This window comes from Eretmochelys imbricata, chromosome 4 (assembly GCF_965152235.1).
Source record: "Eretmochelys imbricata isolate rEreImb1 chromosome 4, rEreImb1.hap1, whole genome shotgun sequence".
NCBI classification, from domain to species: Eukaryota; Metazoa; Chordata; order Testudines; family Cheloniidae; genus Eretmochelys; species Eretmochelys imbricata.
In genome coordinates, this window is record NC_135575.1 from 124,873,699 (window position 1) to 124,898,154 (window position 24,456).

Here is a 24,456-nt window from a genome sequence, read left to right on the forward strand (position 1 = left end):
TTGGGGTATGTCTGCCCTTTTTCCCAGTAGCTTGTCCTGAATTTGGTATTCTCAGTTGTGACCCACGGAGACAATCAGTAATCCAGGAAGGGAGATTCTGGCAGTCAGAAACAAAATCCTTTTGGAAAAAAATATGCAAAATGCTAAGATGACAAACTCTATAACCCCAGAGGAAGCAGAATGCAGAATAATTATTTATATTCTTAGAAGCAGCTATAGGCTATCAATATCCTTTTAATTCAGGTCATTTTTATGCTAGAAATATGTGTACTACAGTTTATCTTCAAATGGGCTATGTTGTCTTTGGACCCTGAAATGTCTGTTTCTATGCTACTAAAACATAAAAACAGACACCTAACTAGATATTTTAAGGCTATCTTTATCCCAGTTAAGAAAGGTTGCTTCAACAAATATCTTCTCCTGTTCTGGATTCTGTTCTGGAGCAACAGGAATCATAGGATCATTTGGATTAGAAAAGAGTATGTCATATAATCAATCCTCTGCAATGTGAAAAATATACATTGCAAGGGAATGGACTACAGTATTACCCAGTAAAGCAGTGTTTCTGAACTTGGAGGTCATGGGATAGGTCTTGGGGGTGGGGGGGGGAGGGTGTTTCACAAGCAGGGCCAGCATTAGGGGGCTAGAAGCAGGGAAATTGCAAGGGGCCCTATGTTACAGGGGACCCCAGGAAGCTAATATATACGTTTCAGCCCCGAGCCATGCAGGATGGCTGAAGCCCCGCGCCATGCAGGGTGGCTGAAGCCCGAAGCCCAAAGCCCGCAGCCTAAGGTAGGGGGGGTCACAAGATTTTTTAGCAGGGAGATCACACTATTTATTTATTTATTCCAAACAGGATTGCCAGCACAAAAAGTTTAAGGAAACACTGCACTACAAGGTCTCCTTCATTTGTGTTCAACTCCAGTATTTGGGTCATGAAAAAAATCAAAATAATAAATAATAAACCACAACAATAAATGTTTACTATTTCAAACCTGGATGGCCCAGCTTAAGTATGGAATAAAAAGACTTTGCAGAAAATAGTTTCCATTTAAGACAGGATAATCTATTACTGTGCCAAAGGTATATTCACAGAAGAATATACAATAAGTTACAGCAGAAATTGCATTTTAAAAGGTCTCAATTCCATATCTGACAGGTTGCTAGTAATTTACAATGTGGTTGTGTGCAACATGTGCTAGGCACTTTCCAGTTAGAGGAAGATACAGTACCTGCCAATCTACATTCCCTGAAAGAATACAAAGTAAGGCTTTGTCCGAGCTAGGACTAAGATGCTAACGGAAACACCATTAGCTTAATTTTAGCTGGTCAAGTTATAGCCTAGGTTCCTGAGAATTCCTCTTTTAAAATTGTTTCTAGGGCCTACCCACTCTGATAATAGGTATGTAGTAGCACAAATGCAACACATCAAAAGAGTAAGAAAATTAGACCAGCAGACTCTGTAGAAAGTATTCCCAATTGTTCAGTAACTGTTTTGTTCTGAATGCAAAAGGTTATACTATTTAAATTGCATCAACCTTTAGAGTTTTTTCAGAGACAAAGCTTTAAAACGCCCCTTATTTGACCATTTCATCAAAGTAAAAGCAAAAGTCCCTAAAGACAAACACTTTCATGAACCATTTGGGTTGAAAATGGCAGAAATGTATCCAAATAGCATTATTTATACTATCCCTTATTGCTGAAGTAACATTTCAATTGAATTAAGATTTTTAGATTGTTTGATGTGTTAACAGTTAGTAGTCTCATACAACAAACGTGTGCGCGTGCACACACACACACACCCCCTTATGCAAATTCTCCCATGCAAACTCCTGTGTGGGAATTCCAAGGTACAATTACTAGATTACATAACCTGTTTTTATATTTGCTATCATCTATTTTCTTCGTACATGTGACAAAAAATGCAGCAAGTGAAAATGTTTGTTTGTTTAAAAATACATAAACAAATATATAACACATTAAAGGAAAAAGTAAATTACATATGTTAATAAAGAGCAGTTAAATATTTAGTAGCTACCTGAAGCTGCTGTTCTTTGAACATATCTGGACGTGGAGCACTGAGAATATCATCCGCCAACTGTGCCTGGCTATCAATATTAACTGGGGTTGTAGCTTTGCTACACAAAAACCTGCTGAAGATCTCCCGAGCTCTGTAAGAAAGCTACAAAACAGAATTCTTATCAGCATTAATTTATTTTTACAAAACAAGACATAAAAACATAATAATGACCATATTGGTCAGACCAATGGTCCATCTAGACCAGTACCCTGTCTTCCGACAGAGGCAGATGCCAGATGATTCAGAGGGATCAAACAAAACAGGGCACTTATTCAAGTGATCCACGCCCTGTAACCCAGTCCCAGCTTCTTGCAGTCAGATGTTTAAGGACATCCAGAGAATGGGGTTCCGTCCCTGACCATCTTGGCTAGTAGCCATTGATGCACCTATCCTCCATGATCTTATCTAATTCTTTGTGGAACCCACTTATACTTTTGGCCTTCACTACATTCCCTGGTCATAAATTCCACAGGTTGACTGTGTGTTCTGTGAAGAACTGCTTCCTTTTTTGCTTTAAACCTGCTGCCTATTAAATTTATTGTGTTATTCCTACTGCTTGTGTTATGTGAAGGGGTAAATAATTTTTCCCTATTCACTTTCTCCACACCATTCATGATTTTATAGACTTCAATCATATCCCTCCTTATTCGTCTCTTTTCTAAGATGAACAGTCCCAGTCTTTAATTTCTCCTCCTATGGAAGTAGTTCCATACCCTTAATCATTTTTGTTACCCTTTTCTCTACCTTTTCCAATTCTAATATATCTATTTTGAGATGGGGCAACTATAACTGGATGCAATATTCAAGGTGTGGATGTACCATGGACTTTTATATTTATAGAGGCTTTATGATCTTTTCTATTTTATTATCAATTATTTTCCTATTGGTTCCTAACAGGCCGTTAGCTTTTTGGACTGCCAGTGTACATTAAGCAGATATTTTCAGAGAACTAGCCACAATGCCTCCAAGATCTCTTTTTTGAGTGATAACTGCTAATTTAGACAGCATCATTTTGTATGTAGAGTTGGGATTATATTTTCCAATGTGCATTACTTTGCATTTCTCAACATTGAATTTCATCTGACATTTTGTTGCCCAGTCACCCAGTCTTGTGAAATCCCTTTGTAACTCTTTGCAGTTAACTTTGGATCTAACTATCCTGAGTAATTAGATATCATTTGCAAATTTTGCCATCTCACTGTTCACTGCCTTTTCCGGATGATTTATGAATGTGTTTAACACCACAGATTCCAGTACAGATCCTTGGGGGACCCCACTATCTACCTCTCTCTATTCTGAAAACTGACCATTTATTCCTACCTTTTAACCAGTTACTGACCCATGAGAGGACCTTCCCTCTTATCCCATGACTGTCTACTTTGCTTAAGAGCCTTTGTTTAGGGACTTTGTCAAAGGCTTTCTGAAAATCCAAGTACACTGTAACCACTGGATCACCCTTGATCATGTTTGTTCACCCTCTCAAAAGATCTACTGGATTGGTGAGGCATGATTTCCATTTATTAAAGCTGTGTTGACTCTTCCCCCAACATATTGTGTTCATCTATGTGTCTGATAATTCTATTCTTTACTATAGTTTCAGCCACTGTGTCAGGTACTGAAGTTAGGCTTACCCGCCTGTAATTGCCAGGATGGCCTCTGGAGCCTTTTCTAAAAATTGGCGTCACATTAGCTATCCGTCAGTTTTCTAGTACAGGGGCTGATTTAAGTGATAGGTTACATTCCATAGTTAGTAGCTCTGCAATTTCATAGTTGAGTTGCTTCAGAACTATTGGGTGATAACCATCTGGTCCTGGTGACTTATTACTGTTTAATTTATCCATTTGTTCCAAAACCTCCTCCACTGGCACCTCAATCTGGAACAGTTCTCAGATCTGTCACCTAAAAAGAATGGCTCAAGTGTGGAAATCTCCCTCACATTCTCTGCAGTGCAGACCAATGAAAAGAATTCATTTAGCTTCTCCACAATGCAACTGTCTTCCTTGAGTGCTCCTTTAGCACCTCAGCCAGTGGCCCCACTCACTAGTATGGTTCCTGCTTCTGATGTGTTTATAACAATCCAACTGTATGTTAAATATGCTATTGCTGTACACTCTAGTTCCCAAATGAAAAAGATAAGCAATTATGTATCTCAGTATATGGGGAGCCTTAATTTGGTCTCTAGAGAAAAGGAAGGAGCTTAGTTTTTCAATCTTTCAAATAAACACTGATGTCTTTTGCCCACCTACATTACTCCTTTTGTTTTCCTTTGTTGAGATTTAAAAATCTAAAAGATACTGTTTATTGCAATTTTAGTAAACATCTCTTTTTGTAAATTTTTAGGTTGCCAACATTTTTATTCCCTTTAACATTACAAATATTTTTGTCAGAGCAGTTCCTAAGTAATTAAATGTTCCGATCAAGAGAATTTACCATAAAATTTAAAATATTCAAAGTGCAATAATAATAAATGTCAAGCCTGTCAAATGTTTCCTCAAAAGTATAATAAAAGCTTGTGACTTAGTGCTTTTTAAAAAAAAATCATTAAAAAATTCTTTAAGACTTAAATTAGAGAAGGCAGTAAAATTTAACCATATACTTGAATATCTGCAGTAAAAAAAAATCTTGATCTTTCTATTTTTTACTTGCTTATTTTATAAACAACTAAATTCTGAATACAATGAAAGGAAATTAAACCAAATTGGGTTCAATACCCTTAGGTGGTTTCAGAAAAACAAGGGAGTACTAGTGAAAGGCTTTTGACACAATCCCACATGATATTCTCATAAACCAACAACAGAAATGTGGTATAGATTAAATTACTATAAGGTGGGTGTAAAACTGATTTAAAGATATAGCATAGTTATCAGTGGTTTGCTGGGGGGATGTAGTGGGGTCCTGGAGGGGACTGTCCTATTTCCAGTACTATTCAATATTTTCATTAATGACTTGGATAATGGAGTGGTGAGTATGCTTTAAAATTTGCTGATGATACCAAGATGGGAGGGATTGAAAACCCTTGGGAGGATAGGCTTAGAATTAAAAATGACCAGATAAATTGAGGGATCATTCTGAAATCAACAAGATGAAATTCAATAAAGACAAGTTCAAAGTAGTGCATTTAAGATGGAAAAAAATCAAATGCACAACTACAAAATGGGAAATAACTGGCTAGGTGGTAGTACTGCCAAAAAGCATCTACGGGTTATGGTGAGTCGCAAATTGAATATGAGTCAACAATGTGATGCAGTTGTGAAAAAAAGCGAATATCATTATGTGGTGTTTTAACTGAAGTATCATATGTAAAACATGGGAGGTAACTGCCCTGCTCTACTCTGCACTGGTGAGGCCTCAGCCACAGTACTGTGTCCAGTTTTGGGTGACACACTTTAAGAAAGATGTTGACAAACTGGAGAGAGCCCAGAGGAGAGCAACCAAAATGAAAAAAGGTTTAATAAATCTCACCTATAAGGAAAGGTTAAAAAAACTTGGTACATTTAGTTTTTAGAAAAAAAGACCGAGGGGAGAAAAGATAACAGCCTTCAAGTATGTTAAAGGACAGTTATAAAGAGGACAGTACTCAACTGTTATCCATGTCCACTGAAGGTAGGACAAGAAGTAATCATCTTCATCAATGGAAAGGGAGATTTAGGTTAGATGTTACAAAAACTTTCTAGCTGTAACGATACTTATGCATTAAAATAGGCTTTCAAGGCAAATTATGGAATCCTCGTCATTGGAGGTTTTTAAGAACTGGTTAGACAAACATCTGTCAGGGACTGCCTAGGTTTGCTTGGTCCTGCCTCAGCACAGGGAACTGGACTAGATAACCTCTTGAGGTCCCTTCCAGTCCTACATTTCTATAATTCTACAAAAGTAGGGTGTCCCACAAAATAAGGACTAAATAAGGACTCAAATAAGGACTAAATGGAATAGAAAGGCCTTTCACAGAGTCCTAAATATAACTACAATTGGATTCTGGGAGATACTCTCATGGAACTGAGATCACCAGGAGAGACCCCTGAAACAAAATGACTGTGTCCCCAGCCCAGCTCAGATAGAACCGCAAGACAAAGACCAAGAACAGTCCAAATTATCTCAATTGCCTTGGAGGAGAATAGCTTTTAGCTAGCAACTTTATACCTGAATATATAGCATTATTTTACCTCTTTTTTGTCATGTGCAGGTACATGGTTAAAATATTCACAGGCCTGCCAGAATAAAATATTTTCTTCACTAAACTCTTTCCGTAGAAATTCCTAGGGGAAAAAATAAGAATACAAAACATATGTCACAAAATAAAGACAAGTTGCTTACATTTTAAAACAACATATTTATAGGGGGAGAAGAGGGGAGGAGAAGTTGGAGTTTGCATAATGTTGGGATTTTTTTTAAGTAATGAAAATGTTATTATTGGTCTCAGAATCAGGCTTTTTAAAAAAATAATTCCTAAGTTTAGAATCAGATTTCCCAAACACTGACCCTTTCCATTTATTTCAAACTTGTTCAATTTGCAATACTGAATCAAGTTACAATCAACTATTTCAATGTACGAAGACTGTTTAAAACTGTGCATTGTGAGACTGGTTCACAGACTAATGAACAAGATTTTAATAAGGATTTCAATAATTTTTAGTAATACTAAAATAGTTACACTGTAGGGAAGTTGCTTATCTTTAACTGAAGTTTTAACAGGGTACAATGGAGACAGTGAAAATGTTTCCCTAGAGTGCAATTTTTAATCATGTAAGTGGTCCTCACTTACATCCTTTGCTAGTTGCTTAAATTGGTATCAGCCTTACTATATTTTTTAAAAATCTTTAATTAGAATAAAACCTTTCTAAATATAGCACTTGAGGCTGCCACTTTGCTGAAAAGAGGTAATTTGTGACATTAGCAGTGTGAATGCCCAGTAGAAGAGGCTGAAACCAGGTGAAACCAATTTCCAACCTGATTTAATAATAATTCCTTATCATAAAAGAATTAATATTTAAGGAGTTTAATTCTTAAATATAAACATTTCTTTTTGACTTTTAAACCAATATTAAAGCACATCAGAAACTGGTTTACAATCTATTCAACGGTCTCCATAGAGCCACAAATTACATAATTTTTCAGTAAGGCTAATACTAAACTCAGAAAGACTTAAGTGTCATTTAAAACTAAAAAGAAAGTCACTCTTTATTCACAAATGCTGAGAACTTTAGGCTGCTAGGCTGAGCAAAATAGAAGCAATGGCAAGAAACAAACATCCAACTCAAGGCAAAGCACTTTTTAATATATTAAACAAGCATTTTACTTTCACCCCTCTCCCTCTGGATGGGCTCTTTGTTAATGTGTTCATTAAAGTGTTACTCTATTTAGGATGGAAAGAAGTTCTAGTTTGCGCTTATTTATCCAGGACATTTTGTCTTTTTATTTCCTAATATCAAATGTATAACACAGAGTTTGTGTATGAAAGGAAAGTTACTCACCCTGTGCAGTAACTGAGGTTCTTTGAGATGGGTGGCCCTACGAGTGTTCCAATTCAGGTGTTGGTGTATCCCTGCGCCTTTGATCGGAGAATTTCAGCAGCAGTGTCCGTCCAGGTTGTGCATGCGCTGTCCTTGTCTCGCGCTATATAGTGCATGCGACCCAACCCCTCTCAGTCCGGAAATTGAACTCCGAAGTAGAGGGGAGGAGAGTGGGTGGTAGATCACCCCCAGGGACACCCATCTCAAAGAACATAAGTTACTGCAGAGGGTGAGTAACCTTTTCTTCCTCTTCGAGGAGTGTCCCTGTGGGTGCTCCACTTCAGGTGACCGTCAAGCAGTGCCCTACAATTGGATGGAAGGGGCTTCAGAGTTGCCTGTGTAATTGATGATAATACTGTAAGATCTACCAATGCATCTGATCTTGAACTCTGGTTGATTGCACAGTGTTTTGTAAATGTGTGTTCAGAAGCCCAAGTGGCTGCTCTACATATGTCCAGTAGCTTTTCTAAACAACAAAATCATGAAGTTGAAAGGGATCAGGTAGAGTGAGTTCTGATCCCCGATGGGGTTGAAGGTTCTTTTGTTGATAACAGAGGTGGATGCACCCGGAGATCCATTTAGATGGTCTCTGTGTAGAGAAAGCGGAGCCTTGTAGAACACTCCGTACTGGAAATGTAAACCCTCGGAGATTTTTTGAAAGGCTTACTTTTGTCAAGGTAGAACAGTAGCACACACCTGATGTCTAGGGTATGTAATACTGACTCCCGCATGTTCCTGTCAGGTTTAGGGAAGAATGGGGAAAGATGGATTGGTTGAGTTACATTGAAGGAGGAAGATTCTTTAGGTAGAAATTTTGGGTGCGACCTTGTCCTTGAAAAAGATGGTGTAAGGTGAGTGTGCCAGGAAGGTCCCTAACTCACCCACTCAGCGGGTTGATGTTTTAGCCACTAAGAACACCACTTTCATCGATAGATGTATCAGAGAGCATGTTGCTACGGGTTCGAATGGGGGTCCAGTGAGGCAGCATAACACTGAAGTTCAAATCCCAGGGTGGAGTAGGTACACACACTTCAGGATAAACATTCTTGATACCCGTAAGAAAATGTTTGGTGATCGGATGGGCAAATCTCAATGTCCCATTAATATTGTAGTGAAAAACGGTAATAGCCGCGAGATGTACCTTGACTGAGCTAATGGAGAGCCTCCAGATGTCTTTAGTCTCAAAATATAGTCCAATATCCAGGGTAGGGGTATGGAAATGGCACTAATATGTTTGTTCTGGCACCACATGTGGAACCTCTTCCATTTGTGAAAGTAAGTATCACACGTGGTTGTCCTTCTACTGTTTAGCAATATGTCTTTAACCCGGTCCAAACAGGCTAGTTTGTCATGATAGAGCAATGTAGAAGCCATGCTTTCAAGTGAAGTCTCTCCAGCTTCGGGTGGTGAACCCATCCAGCAACCTGTGATAGAATTTCTCGCAGAGGTGGAAGAGTGAATGGTGAGCATACCCCCGTCTGCAATAGGTACAAGTACCAAGTCTGTCTGGGCCACGCTGGGATTATCAATATGACTTTGACCTTGTTGGTACATATTTTGTGTATCACCCTTGATAACAGGGGGATCAGAGGGAATGCATATAACATGTATGCATCACATTTGAAGAGGAAGGCATCCCACAGGGACTGCAGCCCCATACCTGCTCTTGAGCAGAATTGTGGGCATTTGTTGTTCTAGGATGTTGCAACGGATGGGTGACCGCAGTGTCTGAATATGTTTTGTAGGACTGTGTTATTTAGTTCCCATTCACGATCCTGGGAAAATTCTCTGCTCAATGTATCCCTTGTAGTATTTTGATGACTTGGGAGGTACAAGGCTTAGATGTTGACATTGTGCCAGACACACCAGTTCCATAGCTTCGGTGCATAGGGGATGTGAACTGTGTCCCCAGCAGGGTGTGTGAACTGTGCCCCTCCCTGTTGATTTATATAAAACATGCAGGCAATGTTGTCTGTCATTACCTGTATATTCTCCTTCCTGATCAGTGGCAGGAAGTGCAAGCACGTGTTGTGAACTGCAAGCAGTTCTAAGAGGTTTATATGTAAGAGTGTCTTACAAAGCGACCACCTGTCCCAAATCCTGTGGTGTTGTAGATGGGCTCCCCAGCCTACCAAGGAGGCATCGGTTGTGATTATTATTGAAGGTGGAGTCTGAGGGCAAGGGACTTCCATGCACACATTGTTGGATTGCATCCACCAGTGTAGAGAGTCTTTGGCATTGCAAGGCGTCTGTTTAGGCTGTGTTTGTGTGGTATGTAGATGATTCTTAGCCAGCCCCGAAGACAACACATGTGAAGATGTGCATATCATACCAGGAATGTGGTTGCCACCATATGTCCTAATAGTTGGAGGCAGGTTCGTGCTGATATGTGAGGACTGTTCAATGATGATGAGATGAGGTTGGATAGAGTGGTGAACCTGTTCATTGGTAATGATGCTCTGGCTTCTAGAGAGTCGAGATGGGCCCCAATGAAGTCTAACTTCTGTATGGGATTTAGAGTTGATTTTTGTATGTTTTTTTGTAAACCCAGTCTCAGGAAGAGGTTGAGTGTCCTGTGTGTAATGTCGAGGGCATCTGCCTGAGTGGGAGCTTTTAATAGACAATCTTCCAGATGGTGAATATTATTACACCTTGTTTGCGGAGATTCACTGCCACCACTGCAAGAATTTTGGAGAACACTCATGGTGCTGGCAAGGAACTGAAAGGCAGAACTTTGAATTGGTAATGTTCTGTTCCCAGAGTAAATCTGAGAAACATCCTGTGAGCAGGGTGTATGGTTATGTGGAAATAAGCATCTTGGAGGTCGAGAGCTAAAAACCAGTCCCCCTTTCAGTGTTAGTGGGACCATCTGGAACCGTTGGATCCTTATGAATCTGTTGAGATTTCTGAGGTCTAGAATAGGCCTCCATCCTCCATTCTCCTTCTGGGTTAAGAAGTAGTGGGAATAAAAGCCCTTCCCTCTGTGTTGAGCTGGTATTGGTTATACAGCACACATATGTAACAGATGGTTTACTTTCTGCCATAGAAGTTGTTCATGAAAAAGGTCTGTGAAGAAGGATGGGGAGGGAGAGTGGGTTGGGGGGATGGAGATGAATGGTATTGCGTAGCCTGTATGGATTATTTCAAGGACCCATTTGTCTGTGGTGATGGAAATCCGCGCTGAATAGAAAGGGGTCAAAGGGTGGCCAAAAACAGAGGATGGACACGCTTCAGCACTGATGGGTGGGGAGGTTGCTCGAACCCTCGACCAAATCCGCAAAATTGTTGTTTAGCAGAGGATAGCTGAGACGCAGATGCTTGAGGCGGAGGTGGTTGACTACTCGAAGGTCTCTGCCTTCATAGCCTGTCACTTTGTCTTGTAGTGTTTCTGTTGTTGAGCATATGGGGCGACCGTGTGTGCTGGTAGGGAGAATATCTACCCTGTTTTCTTTTGGTTGCAGGTGTATACGTCCCCAAGGTGCGGAGAGTTGCCCAAGAGTCCTTCAGGGTGTGGAGGGCTTGGTCTGTCTTTGAGGCAAACAGTTTCTGGCCATCAAAGAGGAGGTCCTCCATTGCAGACTGGACTTCCCTGGGGAAACCGGACACGTGAAGCCACGACACTTGGTGCATAACAATGGCAGTAGCCGTGATCATGCTGCCAGGGCTGCCACATCTAGGGAAGCCTGTAGGGTGGTTTTGGCCAGAAGCTCACCCTCAGTTAAGATGGATTTGAATTCATCCCTTTTCTCTTCTGGAATATCATTAATAAATTCTGCAAGTTTGGAGTAGTTTACGTGGTTGTACTTTGCCATCAATGCTGAGTAACTGGCAATTCGTAACTGCACGGTTGCTGAAGGGTAGGCCGTCTGACCAAAAAGTTATAGTCATCTCCACTCCTTGGAGGTGGATCTATATCAATGTTGTCTATCGTGCTGGTTGACGACTAGAGAGTTCAGTGCTGCCTGGGAAAATAATAAGTGTATCCCCTTTGAAGGAACATAATACTTTGCATTAGCTCTCTTGCAGGTGGATGTTATTGTTCCTGGAGTCTGCCATATGGTTTTGGCTGGTTTCATGAATGCATCATTTATTGGAAGCACTATTTTTGAAGCCAATTAACTCTGCAGAATGTGGGACTCTGGGACATTCTCTAGCGCGACCTCCTGGCAGTCTGCAACTCTCCTGAAGCGTTCTTGAAAGTGTTTGAAATTGTCCCCGGCTGTGGGTGGTGAAGGCATTATGGCCTCATCTGTGGAAGAGGAGGAAATATTGACAGGTGGTGTCGTGTACTGTTCCAGGGCTTCCTCTTGTTCCTCAAAGCTCTCCTCAATGGGCTCTGATAGTGCAGCCACAGAAGGTGATGGGAGAGACTGAAGCCTTTCGCTGTGCAGACTCGGGGGCTTGGTATATTGCAGCCCTGGTGTCACAATAAGGCCACTCTGTGAGGAATGGCATACGTGGAGGCAGGCCATGCCAGTTCTGGGTGTTAGGACCGGATGAGGTCTGAGCCGTACAGGTAGTCCTAGCAGGAGTAGGTTGGACAGGAGAGGAGTGGTGCAATAAGAAAACACCCTCCTTCTCATTATCCTCTTCCTCAATGGAAAATGGAAGGGCCAGCAGTTAATCAGGTTGGCCTGGTACCATGTATACCAGGAAATACATCAGTGCTGAAGAGCGGGTATTCAGGCATCGATGATACCAATAAGTCCTTATGTTGCAGGAAATGGTGTGATGCTAATGGTTTTGGCACAGAAGTAGTCGATGCCAATGGCATCATTGAAGCTGTGGATGTCAGTGCCAATGCCTAGGTGCTCTGTGTTGTCAGGTGGTGGCACTATATGCCACAAGGGGAGTCTCGGTCCACATCTTTCAGCGGTTCCACTGGTACCACAACAGAGGAGATGGGCTTTTGTTTGCCTCTTGACTCAGAGTCTGCCCACTTGGGTTCAGCAGAAGGTATGGTGTGGGCGGCGCTGGAGGATCCTCATGCCTCATACATACTCAGCCACAGTGTGGTCCATACCAAGGATATCGAATGAGCTGCAGACTACTTCTTTTTCGGGGGCGCTTTTGAAGGAGAAAATGCTGTTCTTTTCCCTGTTACTTTTTAGTAGGGTGTCTGCTGGCTGGAATGAGATGTCAGGCACAGAGACTTTTCCATAAGGATAAGTTTTAGATGCAGGTTTCTGTTCTTCCCGGTGTGAGCCTTTAAGTTGTGGCAGTGAAAACACTTTTGTGGGATGTGTGTCTCACCTAAGCATCGGACACATTGAGAGTTACCATCCAATACCCTGATAGCTTCCTGGCAGGAAAGGAAGAGCTTGAAACCCGGTGAATCGGACATGGCTTGAATTATGGTAAGGGTAGGAAATAAATTTTTAAAAAATTGATAAAAATAAAGGAGGAAGAAAAAGGGTAGGTAAATAACTAGTAAACAAACAACTACTCTAACTATTCTACACAGTAAATAAAGATATCAGCTATCACACTGTTGAGAGCTCTGTCTCAGGCCAAGGACGGTTGAGAAGGAACTGAGAGAGATCAGGTCGCGGAACAAGATAGGCGCTGAAAACAGCGCAAGACAGTGACATCGCGTGCGCGACCCGGATGAACGCTGCTGCTGAAATTCTCTAAAGATGCAGAGATGCATCAACAGGAAGTGGAGCACCCACAGGACACTCCTTGGAGAAGAACTGCAGCTTGTGTGCATGCATCAAGGACTCTGCAAGTCAGGTGTGTGTAAAACTGTGCTCTTCAAACTCAGGCCCTGGAGGATTAGCACACTGTACTTTCTTATTTTAAAATAACTGGACATATTATTTTGTAATGGGATGCTAGGGAGACAGAAGGTGTGCATTTTGCCATTAAAGGCTCAGCACATCTCTGCAATGACTTCTCTCTTTCTCATGAGAGTGCATCATTAAGTCCATACATAGATTCAGATCTCTCCTTTATTTGCTGATGCAATTATAAAGAGACCCTGTAGATTCTGCTTTTTTTGTCTGGCTATCTTCTGATGTTGTTTTGCAAACATTTTCGTAGTACAGTTACTTCATTTAGGTTAAGCAAATTGTATAAAATTATGAGTGATCCTCTCTAAATGTTGCAAAAATGCGTTAAAGAAATTTCCATCAACACTGGCAAAAATGTCCACCATTTCAACAAATCTTTTCCAGAGATCCTAGTTGTTGCTAGGATAATTAAAAGCCTAAGGAACAGAAAGGACTGTTTTGGGTGCGAAGGCTTTCTGCAGAATTTAACACATACCCCCTTACATTTTTATTTAGTTTGCTTGTGAAAATAGTTTTGACAACATTAACTCATTTTCTTGACTCAGATCTGTGTTCTGCAACAGACTTTGTGTGACTGTGGCCAAGTCAAATAACCTGTAAGTGCCTCACAATTTCCTTATTTTTAAAATGGGGATAACATTACTTATTCCCTCACAAAGGTGCTGCGAGGTTTAATTCACACTTGGGAAATGCACCTGTCCAGTATAACTGGACAGACTTGCACATCAATTGAAAGAAACTTCCATGTGGACAAAACAAAGTTTTGATCATGCAAATAGCTGACTAGTCTATCAATTCTTTAAAAATTATTTAGAAAGACATTTACAACTGTAAAAATATTATCTTGCCTATGGTTGCAAATCCAGTTGAATGCCACTGACATAGGAGATATGGAAGCCTTACTAAATATTCAGTCACAAAGGATAAGGGAAAAATTTTCATTGCCATCAGCTAAAAGAGTATTGGACATCCACTGTACTACAGTATGTAGGAACCTGCAGGTTTTCTTTAAACTTGGTCCAGCTGAAAAGACAGTTAGTTTTTTCTAATAAATATGCTTGAAGTGTCAATCCTTTTGAGTTACAATAATCTCTTGACTCTAAAATCTAAGGACAGTGCCAAGAAAAACAGAAAACAATCACAGGAAAAAATCTTTGCAGAGATATTAGATGTTTTGGAAGCCCCCTTCTTGCCCCTCACTACTTACTGAGAAAAATCTAACTCCAACAGGATCCTGCAGAAGACGTTCAAATGAAACGGCCCAGCTTGCAACTCTTCTTTCTCGGAGTCGTCGACAGCTCTGTACACTAGGAAGACTAGCATTGCTACTCAGGCTATTATCACTGATACAGTCTTTTAAATCACTACTGTTTAGCTCTGTTGAAAAAGCACAAAGACACCTGCCAGTAGAATTATTTTTTTTCTATTCTCCTTTCCTTTGTAACGTTTTAGTGGGCTTTTCATGACACCTATTGATGTTCACAATACCACAGACTTCACAAAACACTCTTCACTCTTTTAGGACCAACTGCACTGAAAAATAACCTTCTCTCAAAATTCTCTCCTATCCGATTACAAAGGTAATTAACTATTGTAAGGGCAATAATGCACTTCTTTGGAGCAACTACTGCTAAGAGCACGAAGGAGCCAGGATGAGGGGAGACAGTCTCCAATCCCCACCACTCTGAACCAGCACTTTGGGCACATATGCCCTAGGAGTACCCCACCGTTTCACGATCACCAGGGGGACTTCAGTTCTCCACAGAATTTCCCAATAGGAATGGTCCTTTAACAGGAATCCATAATTCATCAGGAAGTGTCAGTAACACCAGGCAACAAAGCCTTATGTGCAGTTCCAAACTCTATGAGTTGATTTGTGTGGATGGGATTTGTGTGTGATATTGACTACTGAATATGGAAAATGAGGGAAAGGATGCAACTGAGGAAGGGAGTAGGTAATAAATTGGCCCCAGAGGTACCTTCTCATCCTTGGACAGCCAGAGCTTTGCAGTACACACTCCAAACTTGGTCAGTGAGCGTTCTGACACTGGCAGGGACTCTTCCCTGCTCTACGTACAGCAGCAAAAGGACTGCAAGAAACCTTGGGGCCCTAGTGACCTCCAAATCCATGTGGGGCAAACAACCCATGGTAAGGATCTTCTTAGAGCCTGCTAATGTTCAGCCTCCCCTTCTTAGGGGATGCTGCATTCTTCTTAAAGTGATACTGCCCCTAAAAAATTCTCTGGAAGGCTAATAAGGCGGCAGTAACCTAGTTTACTACACCATTCCAGTGTTTCTAAATAGAATGTTTCACCCTCTTTGGAAAAACAAAAGTAAGAAGTGCAGCTAAAAATATTTTCTATCTGAACTTAGGAAAAAACAAAAACATTTAAAATAAGAAACCACTAGTCCAACTACATACCACAAAACAATGTTGATAAAATATTCTCATTACCCCACAGATATATATAAACTATGTTAAAAGCTGTAATATGATGTTGCTGTGATTTAAGAACACCAAAAAGGCTGGCTGCAACTAAAAAGGCTAAGAGAGGATGATAGCTGTTGTTCATTGCAAGGATGAAATTGTAGGTGAAGAACAACAATAACCCCAATACACCTAACAAACATACCTAACAAACAAACTTAGGCCAATTACACCCACCTCCAAACAAAAACAATAAAACAACACAACCCCTGCAAGAGTAAAAATATTGCAGGCAGAAGTCTAGCAGCACAGTGGGCGATGTCAAATTTATTGCACTGCATGTAGCACGTATGATTACCTGCCTCATATGCAGGAGCTCTAGGTGTGCATGTGGTGCAAATTACTCATGTCCCCCAGAGACATAGGCACCAACTTCTCCTGGCGCCGGTGTGTGCTAGACCCCCTCCCTATCCCACCCCAACTCCACCCCTGCCCTGCCCCCATTCCAACCCCTTTCCCAAAGTCCCCGCCCCAACTCCACCCCCTCCTTGCCCCTATTGGACTCCTTCCCCAAATCCCCACCCTGGCCCCACCTCTTCCCCGCTTCCTCCCCTGAGCACGCCGCGTTCCCGATCTTCTCCCCTCCCTCCCAGAGCAATGCTGCAGAGGACCTGGAGGTACCAGTGATATAGGGAAAAGTAGAAAAGATGTCCTGGAGGTCAAATTTTGGTTGGTAGGTAAGAGATTAAAGTCCAGGACCTCCCTGGTAACATTCTGTGAAATGCTTCCAGTTCCATGAGCAGGGCCAGAAAGACAGGCAGAACTCTAAGGTCTCAATGTGTGGATGAGACAATGGTGAAGAGAGGAGGATTTAAAGGTTTATTACAAACTGGGAACCTTTTGGGAAAGGAGGAGCCTATGCAGAAAGGACGGGCTCCACCTAAACCAAAATGGAACCAGTCTGCTGGCATGTAAAATTAAAAAGGTTAAATGGTTAAATTAAAGAGGATTTTTTAAACTAAGGGCTGGGTGAAAGCCAACAGGCACAGAGGACCATATGGTACAGGCAGAGACTTCCCTTATGGATACATTTATTAAAGGGGAAGTCTATATCCTCGTAAAGATAATAGGAAAGAAGTTGGTAAAGTACAAATAGTAGATAGTGAGGAAAAAATCAAACATGAGAGTCCCATTTAAATATAACACTTGAAGGCAAGCAACTGAATATTGACAAACTGTACAAGTGCTTATATACAACTGCTAAAATGGGCAAATTAGAGTGCCTAGTAGTAAATGAGGATAATGATGTAAGAGGCATCACAGGAACTTGGTGAAATGAGGATAATCAACGGGATACAGTAATACCAGGGTACAAAACATACAAGAATGACAGAGTAGGTCATGCTGGTGTATGTGAAAGAAAGCATAGAGTCAAATACAATAAAAATCTTAAATGAATCAAACTGTACCAAATAATCACTATGGATAGAAATTCTATGCTTGAACAATAAGAGAACAGTAGTAGGAACATACTACCAACCACTGACCAAGATGGCGACAGTGACTGTGAAATGCTCAGGGAGATTTAAAAGAATAACAGAAAATGCAATAATAAAAGGGAATTTCAACTATCATCATGTTGACTGGGTAATATCACCTCAGGACGTAGAGATAAAACTTCTAGACACCATAAACGACTGCTTCTTGGAGCATCTTATCCTGGAGAGGCAATTCTTGATTTAGTCCTAAGTGGAGCACAGGATCTAGTCCAAGAGGTGAATACAGCTGAACTGCTCAGGAAGAGCAACCATAATGTAATTAAATTTAACATCACTGAAGGGGGGAAAATGCCAAAGAAACCAAACACAGTAGCATTTAATATCAAAAAGGGGAACTAAACAAAATGAAGAAGGTAGTTAAATGGAAATTAAAAGGAACAGCTGAAAGGTCAAATGGCTGCACGGGGACTATTTAAAAACACCAAAACAGAGGTTCACAATAAATGTATACCCCAAATAAAAAAACCCCTAGAAGGACCAAAAAATGCCACCATAGCTAAACAGCAGAGTAAAAGAGGCAGAGGCAAAACCACATCCTTTGAAAATCTGTAGTCAAATCCCAGTGATGAAAAGAAAAAGGAGCATAAACTTTGATAAGTCAAGGGTAAAAGTATATTACTCCTGGGGCAATTCTGCGCCATTGCGGAATACAGAATTTTGCAGAATTCCCTGTTTTCCCCGCAGAATTTCCGGCCACCACTAGGGGCCGCTGAACTCTGCAGAGCCCAGCTCGCAGTGAATGGAGTGCCCAGCCTAGATAGGCTGGAGGCTACACACTCTTTGATCCTCATTCTTCCCCAGATGAGAGAGGGCCTGGGAGATCCAGCCAGCTCTGGCACAGGGTGAGGAAGGGCAGGGCCACACCACACCATGTCCCCCGGTGGAACAGTAAAGAAGTTGGGGAGAGTAAAGGCTCTAGGGATGCTGGTGTCTGGGCTGTGTTGGGGGGAGCTGGTGTCTGGAGGCTGTGGGAAGGGTGGGCTGGTGTCTGCCCCATGGCTTGGCTCTGCGGGGCAGGGGTGTGCTGGTGTCTGGGGGGTGTCCCATGGCTAGGGTCTGCAGGAGGGTAGGAAGTGCCCCATGGCTTGGCTCTGGAGGGATGGGAGTTCAGGTGTCTGGGCTCTGGGGGCCACACACAGCTCCCTCCAACACCCTGCAACTGGAACTGGGTTGTTGTAAGGGTTTCTTTAACTCTCTACTCCTAGGGGAATCTTTTTTGCTGTTGTCTGTATTGACATACTTGTTGACAAGTATTTTGCAATAAATTATCAAAATAATTTAAACTGGAGTGATTATATTGTGCTATTTTGACAAATAAAATATGCAGAATTTTGGAGAATTTTAAAATATTGCGCACAGAATTTTTAATTTTTTGGTGCAGAATTCCCCACAGGAGTATATAATAAGGCACTCCAAGAAAGAACTTGAAGAACAACTAGCAAAAGACACATAAACTAACCAACTTTTTAAAAAGTACATTAGAAGCATGAAACCTGTCCAACAGTCAGTGGCACCACCAAACAACTGAGGTGCTAAAGGAGCACTCAAGGAAAATATGGCCATTGAGGAGAAGCTAAATGAGTTATTTGCATCCGTCTTCACTACAGAGGATGTGGTGGAGATTCCCACGCCTGAGCCTTTCTTTTTAGGACACAAATCTAAGGAACTGTCCCAGATTGAGGTGTCAGTAGAGGAGGCTTCAGAACAAACTGATAAATTAAATAGTAATAAGTCAAGAGGACCAGATGGTATTTGTGACATTCTATTCCTCAGGGGAGCACCCTGTAACCCCCAAATTCCTCATTTCTATATAACTGTGATATTGCATATAAAGAATGCCATATAAGGTATCAGGGGAAAGGTTATGACCTGCTGAAAGCTATTGTTCTAGCTAAATATGTATATCATCAATGCATATGAAATTATAAGAATTGTGTGGTTTTCACTAAAATATGCTATGGGAAGTGCCAAGATACTAGCTCTCCAGAGACAATGACAAGGGAAGAGGTAACCAACGCCCCCGGGTGGGTGCTAAACAACCATCAACAGCTGCTGTCCAGCAAAGGAGTTACAATTCAATGACTCACCTGCACAAGGCCACACCAGGGGAATTGCTCAACCTTGTCTGGTGACCCAGCAATGCCCAACAAACATGTCTAGATTTTCATTCTCCAAGCACATGGACTAAGGGTATAAAACAGAACACAGAGGCCCACTGCTTTGCCTTTCTCCTGCCCCACCTATGCTGCAAGCAACAAGGACACTCAGAAGACTGAAAACTCCAACAGAGGAGACTGGCCCAGGTTTAAGGATCAAACCTATATATAAAGGACTGTAATATCCAGTGGGAAGAGAAAAAATTCTTAATCTAGATGTTACCCAGTCTAATAGGGTTGAGAGTTTAGACTGCATGCTTACATTTTATTTTCTTTTGGTAACTAACTCTGACTTTTTGCCCATCACTTATAATCACTTAAAATCTATCTTTTGTAATCAATAAACTTGTTTAACTGTTTATCTTTACCAGTGAGTTTGCCTGAAGTGTTTGGTAAATCTGCTCAGAGAATCTACTTTCCATTGATGAAGTGGTGAACCAATTAATAAATTTGCACTGCTCATCTAGAGCAGTCCAAGACGGTATATTCCTGAGGTACAAGGCTAGGAGCAGGGGGGGATTTGGCTGGTGCCCTTCTCTGTGTGATTCATGAGTGGCTCTGGGAGCATTCATGCAATCTAGCTCGGTGTGGGACTCCACATTCGGTTGTGCTGAGTGACAACAGCTTGCTGCTTGTCACCAGCAAAGCAATGTGAGAGACAGTCCAGGTTGGAGAGTTAAGGGGGCACAGCAGTTCCACGGTCCCAGGCTGTGCCCCAGGGATCCCGTCACAATATTCATTCAAGAGTTCTGAAGGAACTCAAATATGACATTGCAGAACAACTAATTGGTATATAACCTATCACTTAAATCAATCTCTGTAACAGATGACTGGAGAGTAGCTAATGTAATGCCATTTTTTTTAAAAAAAAACTCCAGAGGCAATCCTAGCAATTACAGGTCAGTTAGCCTAACTTCAGGACCAGACATACTGGATGAACAGAACTAAAGAACAGAATTGTAAGACATATAGATGAACACGGTATGTTTGGGAAGAGTCAACACGCCATTTGCAAAGGGAAATGTCTCCTCACCAATCTATTAGAATTCTTTGAGGGGGCCAACAAGCATGTTAACAAGGGTGGTCCAGTGGATATAGTGTACGTGGACTTTCAGAAAGACTGACAAGACCACCAAAGGCTGTTAAGCAAAGTAGACAGTCATGGGATAAGAGGGAAGATTCTCTCATGGATCAATGACTGGTTAAAAGATAGGAAACAAAGAGTAGGCATAAAGGGTCAGTTTTCAAAATGGAGAGAGGTAAATAGCGGGGTCCCGCAAGGTTCTGTACTGGAATCTGTGGTGTTCAACATATTCCTAAATCATCTGGAAAAGGCAGTGAAGTGTGAGGTGGCAAAGTTTGCAAATGATACTAAATTACTCAAGATAGAGCCAAAGCAGACTACAAAGAGTTACTAAGGGACCTCACAAAACTGAGTAACTGGGCAACAAAATGACAGATGAAATTCAGTGTTGACAAATGCAAAGTAAGGCACATTGGAAAACATAATCCCAACTCTACATACAAAATGATGTGGTCTAAATTAGCAGTTATCACTCAAGAAAGAGGAATGAACAGAGGGGAAGCAAACAGAGGGAGTTTGCCTTGAAGCTATCCGAGAAGAGTGCTCTTGAGGTAGGTGCTGCATTGGGGGGGCTGTGTTTTGAGTTAATGGGGTAGATATCTGAGTGTTTCTGCTGTGACCATCTGTTTGACTAGTGTGTGACTGGTGCTAGTTGCAGGGACTACTTGACTACATGTTTGTTTGTTTGAAAAGTGTGAACAGGGAGTGCTTTGTTCTAGGTAGGCCTTGAGTGGTGGTTGATTGAAGCGTGAAACAGAACATAAGAATGGCCATCCAAAGGTCCATCTAGCCCAGTATCCTGTCTTCTGACAGTGGCCAATGCCAGGTGCCCTAGAGCGAATGAACAGAACAGGTAATCCTTGAGTGGTCCATTCCCTGTCGCTCATTCCCAGCTTCTGGCAAACCAAAGCTAGGGACACCATCCCTACCCATCCTGGCTAATAGCCATTGATGCACCTATCCTCCATGAATTTATCTAGTTCTTTTTTGAACCATGTTATAGTCTTGGCCTTCACAATGTCCTCTGGCAAAGCGTTGACTCTGTGTTGTGTGAAGAAATACTTCCTTTTGTTTGTTTGAAACCTGCTGCCTATTAATTTCATTTGGTGACCCCTAGTCCTTGTGTTATGAGGAGTAAATAACACTTCCTTATTTACTTTCTCCACACCAGTCATGGTTTAAAAGACCTCAATCATATCCCGCCTTAGTCGTCTCTTTTCCAACCTGAAAAGTCCCAGTCTTATTCATCTCTCCTCATACAGAAGCCGTTCCATACCCCTAATAATTTTTGTTGCCCTTTTCTGAATATTTTCTAATTCCTTTTTTGAGATGGGGTGACCAGATCTGCACACAGTATTCCAGAAGTGGGCGTACCATGGATTTATGTAGAGGCAATATGAACTTTTTTGTCTTAATAATAAGGCTCTATGTTTGTCACGGATTCCATGACTTTCCGTGACCTTGGTGACTTCTGCAGCAGCCTGGTGCAGCTGGCTCGGGAGCCACCTGAGCAGCTCAGGCAGCCCCTGGGCCAGTCACACTGGCTGCTGCTGGGGCAGTCTTGGGCCCCCCTTACCCCTAGCAGCAAGAGGTTTTTTTTTGGGGGGGGAGGCGCTCAGGGCTAGGGTGCGGGGCAGTGCTTACCGGGGGATAGGGGGCTCCCAGAAAAGTAACAGGAACTTCCCTCCCTCAGCTGCTAGTTCCATGTGCTGCCTCCACCTGCAGGCACCGCCCCCGCAGCTCCCATTGGCCACAGTTCCCAGCCAATAGGAGCTGGGAGTTGGGCCACAAGAACCATCTTAAAATAGTCCCAGAATTGTAAATATTTACAGATTTTATGAAACCAATTCAGATTATTTCAGAAAGGGAATTTTTTAACTATTAATATGAATAACTATTCCAAAACAATTCACCTGAAAGTTCCTTTCTAATCCCAAACACATGCTCAGTCAGTGTCCTTCCAAAATCTGCACAGATTTCTGCAATGGTTTCAGTTAATCTGAAAACATGGGACAAGATTTTTTTCCCAGAAGTATTAATAAATGCCTCTATTTATTTTACTTTCTGCGATCTGTTTCAATGACTGCGATTAAGGTAATTTCAGAGTAGAGTAGGTGTGAATTTACAAATTAAAATTACTTTGCTTTGCACAAACCTCTGATGGAGTTGTGCAGATGGCAACTGTGAGAGTCAGCTAGACAGAAAAATCTGAGATTTGTCTGCTCAGTGCAGAAAATAAACATTCTGTTGTACACGGTCTCCACTGGTTCTCTTGTGGCTTCTCAGTCTGAATTCCTGCCCCCTTACCTATCCCCAAATGGTTTCTGAAAGCAATACTCACAGTCCCTCTCAAAACAGTTTTGGGAGGGCCTTCAGAATTCCTCATTTTATTCCAGTCCCTGCAAGTGCTGCTGGTTCTTTGTTATACCTAACTACTGCCTCCAAGGACTCCATTTCCACTTTGTATACACAATCCTCTTGGCTAGTCACATCTAATTACACACACTCAGGGGTGAAAGTAAATTAAAGGACTTACTGGTACCCCGGAGTCCTGAGCAGGGGGTGTCGCCTCAACCAGAAGAGGCAGGGCCTTAAATCCCCAGGCCCTTTAAATCTTGATTTAAAGGGCCCGGGGCTCCAGCTGCGGTAGTGGAGGCTGGGAGCCCCGGGCCCTTTAAATCACCCCTGAGCTACCAGCTGCAGAGGCGGCTGGGAGCCCCGGGACTCGGGGGCAATTTAAAGGGCCCAGGGCTCCAGCTGCCACTACCGCAGCGGAGCCCCAGGCCCTTTAAATCACTGAGGAGCCCTGGGGGCTCCTGGCTGCCATCGCTACTCTGGGGCTCTGGCAGAGCTTTAAAGGGCCTGGGGCTCCGCTGTGGTAGCAGCTGCCGGAGGCCCGAGCCCTTTAAATCCCTGCCTGAGCCCTGCTGCCCAAGCCCTGGGGTAGCAGTGGCAGGGCTCCGGTGGGCACTTAAAGGGCCCTGGGGCTCTAGCTGCTACTACCACCCCAGCCCTTTAAATCACTGCCGGAGCCCCACCACCACTCATCCAGGGCTTCGGCAGCAGGGCTCTGGTGGAGATTTAAAGGGCTGGGATGGTAGCAGCGGCTGGAACTCCGGAGCTCTGCCGCCACTACCCCAGGGCTCGGGCAGCAGGGCTCAAGCGGGAATTTAAAGGGTTGGGGCAGTAGCGGCAGCGGCGGCTGGAGCTTCGGGGCCCTTTAAATCCCCGCCGGAGCCCCGCTGCCGCTACCCCGGGGCTTTAAATTGACATCTGGGAAAGCTGGTACCAGTACGGCGCACTGGCTCTTGCCGGTATGCCGTACCAGGGCGTACCGGCTTAGTTTCACCTCTGCACACACTATTACTCAGTCAGATTCATCCTTCAAATTCCCTCCCCAAATACCCCACTGTGACACAAAGGTTCCTTGGCAAAGAGTCCCCTAATCTTTGCAAACAATTCTCACCTCAGACATGACAAACTCACTATACCAAACAAATGTCTTACCGGATATTTATCCATAAAGAGTCACATGTAAGGTGTCAACAGAAAGCTTATAACTTGTTAAAAGTCATAATCATTGTGAGATGTATGTACAGGTAAATTTAAAGACTAATGTATTTATACTGAAAGCGTGCTTTATGGACTTCAGGGGGAAATTAAACACATGGGGTTAATATGTCTCAGTGATGTCACCCTGTCCTGAAATACAAAGACTCAGTTGTTTAGCCTTGCTCAATCCCAAGACTTTCATGGAAAACCATCAGAGACAATTGTAAACAATCAAAACCTCTTAAAAGTAGAAAAGGAACATTACAACGAGGCAGGAGTTTCACCCTGTCTATGA

At 42.2% G+C, this 24,456-nt stretch overlaps 1 protein-coding gene across 4 annotated transcripts in view; it reads right to left on the reverse strand.

The window, feature by feature from the left end:
- Window positions 1-24,456, reverse strand: part of RGS12 (regulator of G protein signaling 12) — a 173,154-nt gene that overhangs the window by 38,303 nt on the left and 110,395 nt on the right. For all 4 annotated transcript variants that reach the window (XM_077815887.1, XM_077815889.1, XM_077815888.1 and 1 more), the window contains 3 exons: window positions 14,590-14,759; window positions 6,244-6,336; window positions 2,039-2,182 (listed from right to left, as the gene is read on the reverse strand). In XM_077815887.1, coding sequence (XP_077672013.1) covers window positions 2,039-2,182; window positions 6,244-6,336; window positions 14,590-14,759 — 407 coding nt within the window. The remainder of the gene's footprint in view (window positions 1-2,038; window positions 2,183-6,243; window positions 6,337-14,589; window positions 14,760-24,456) is intronic.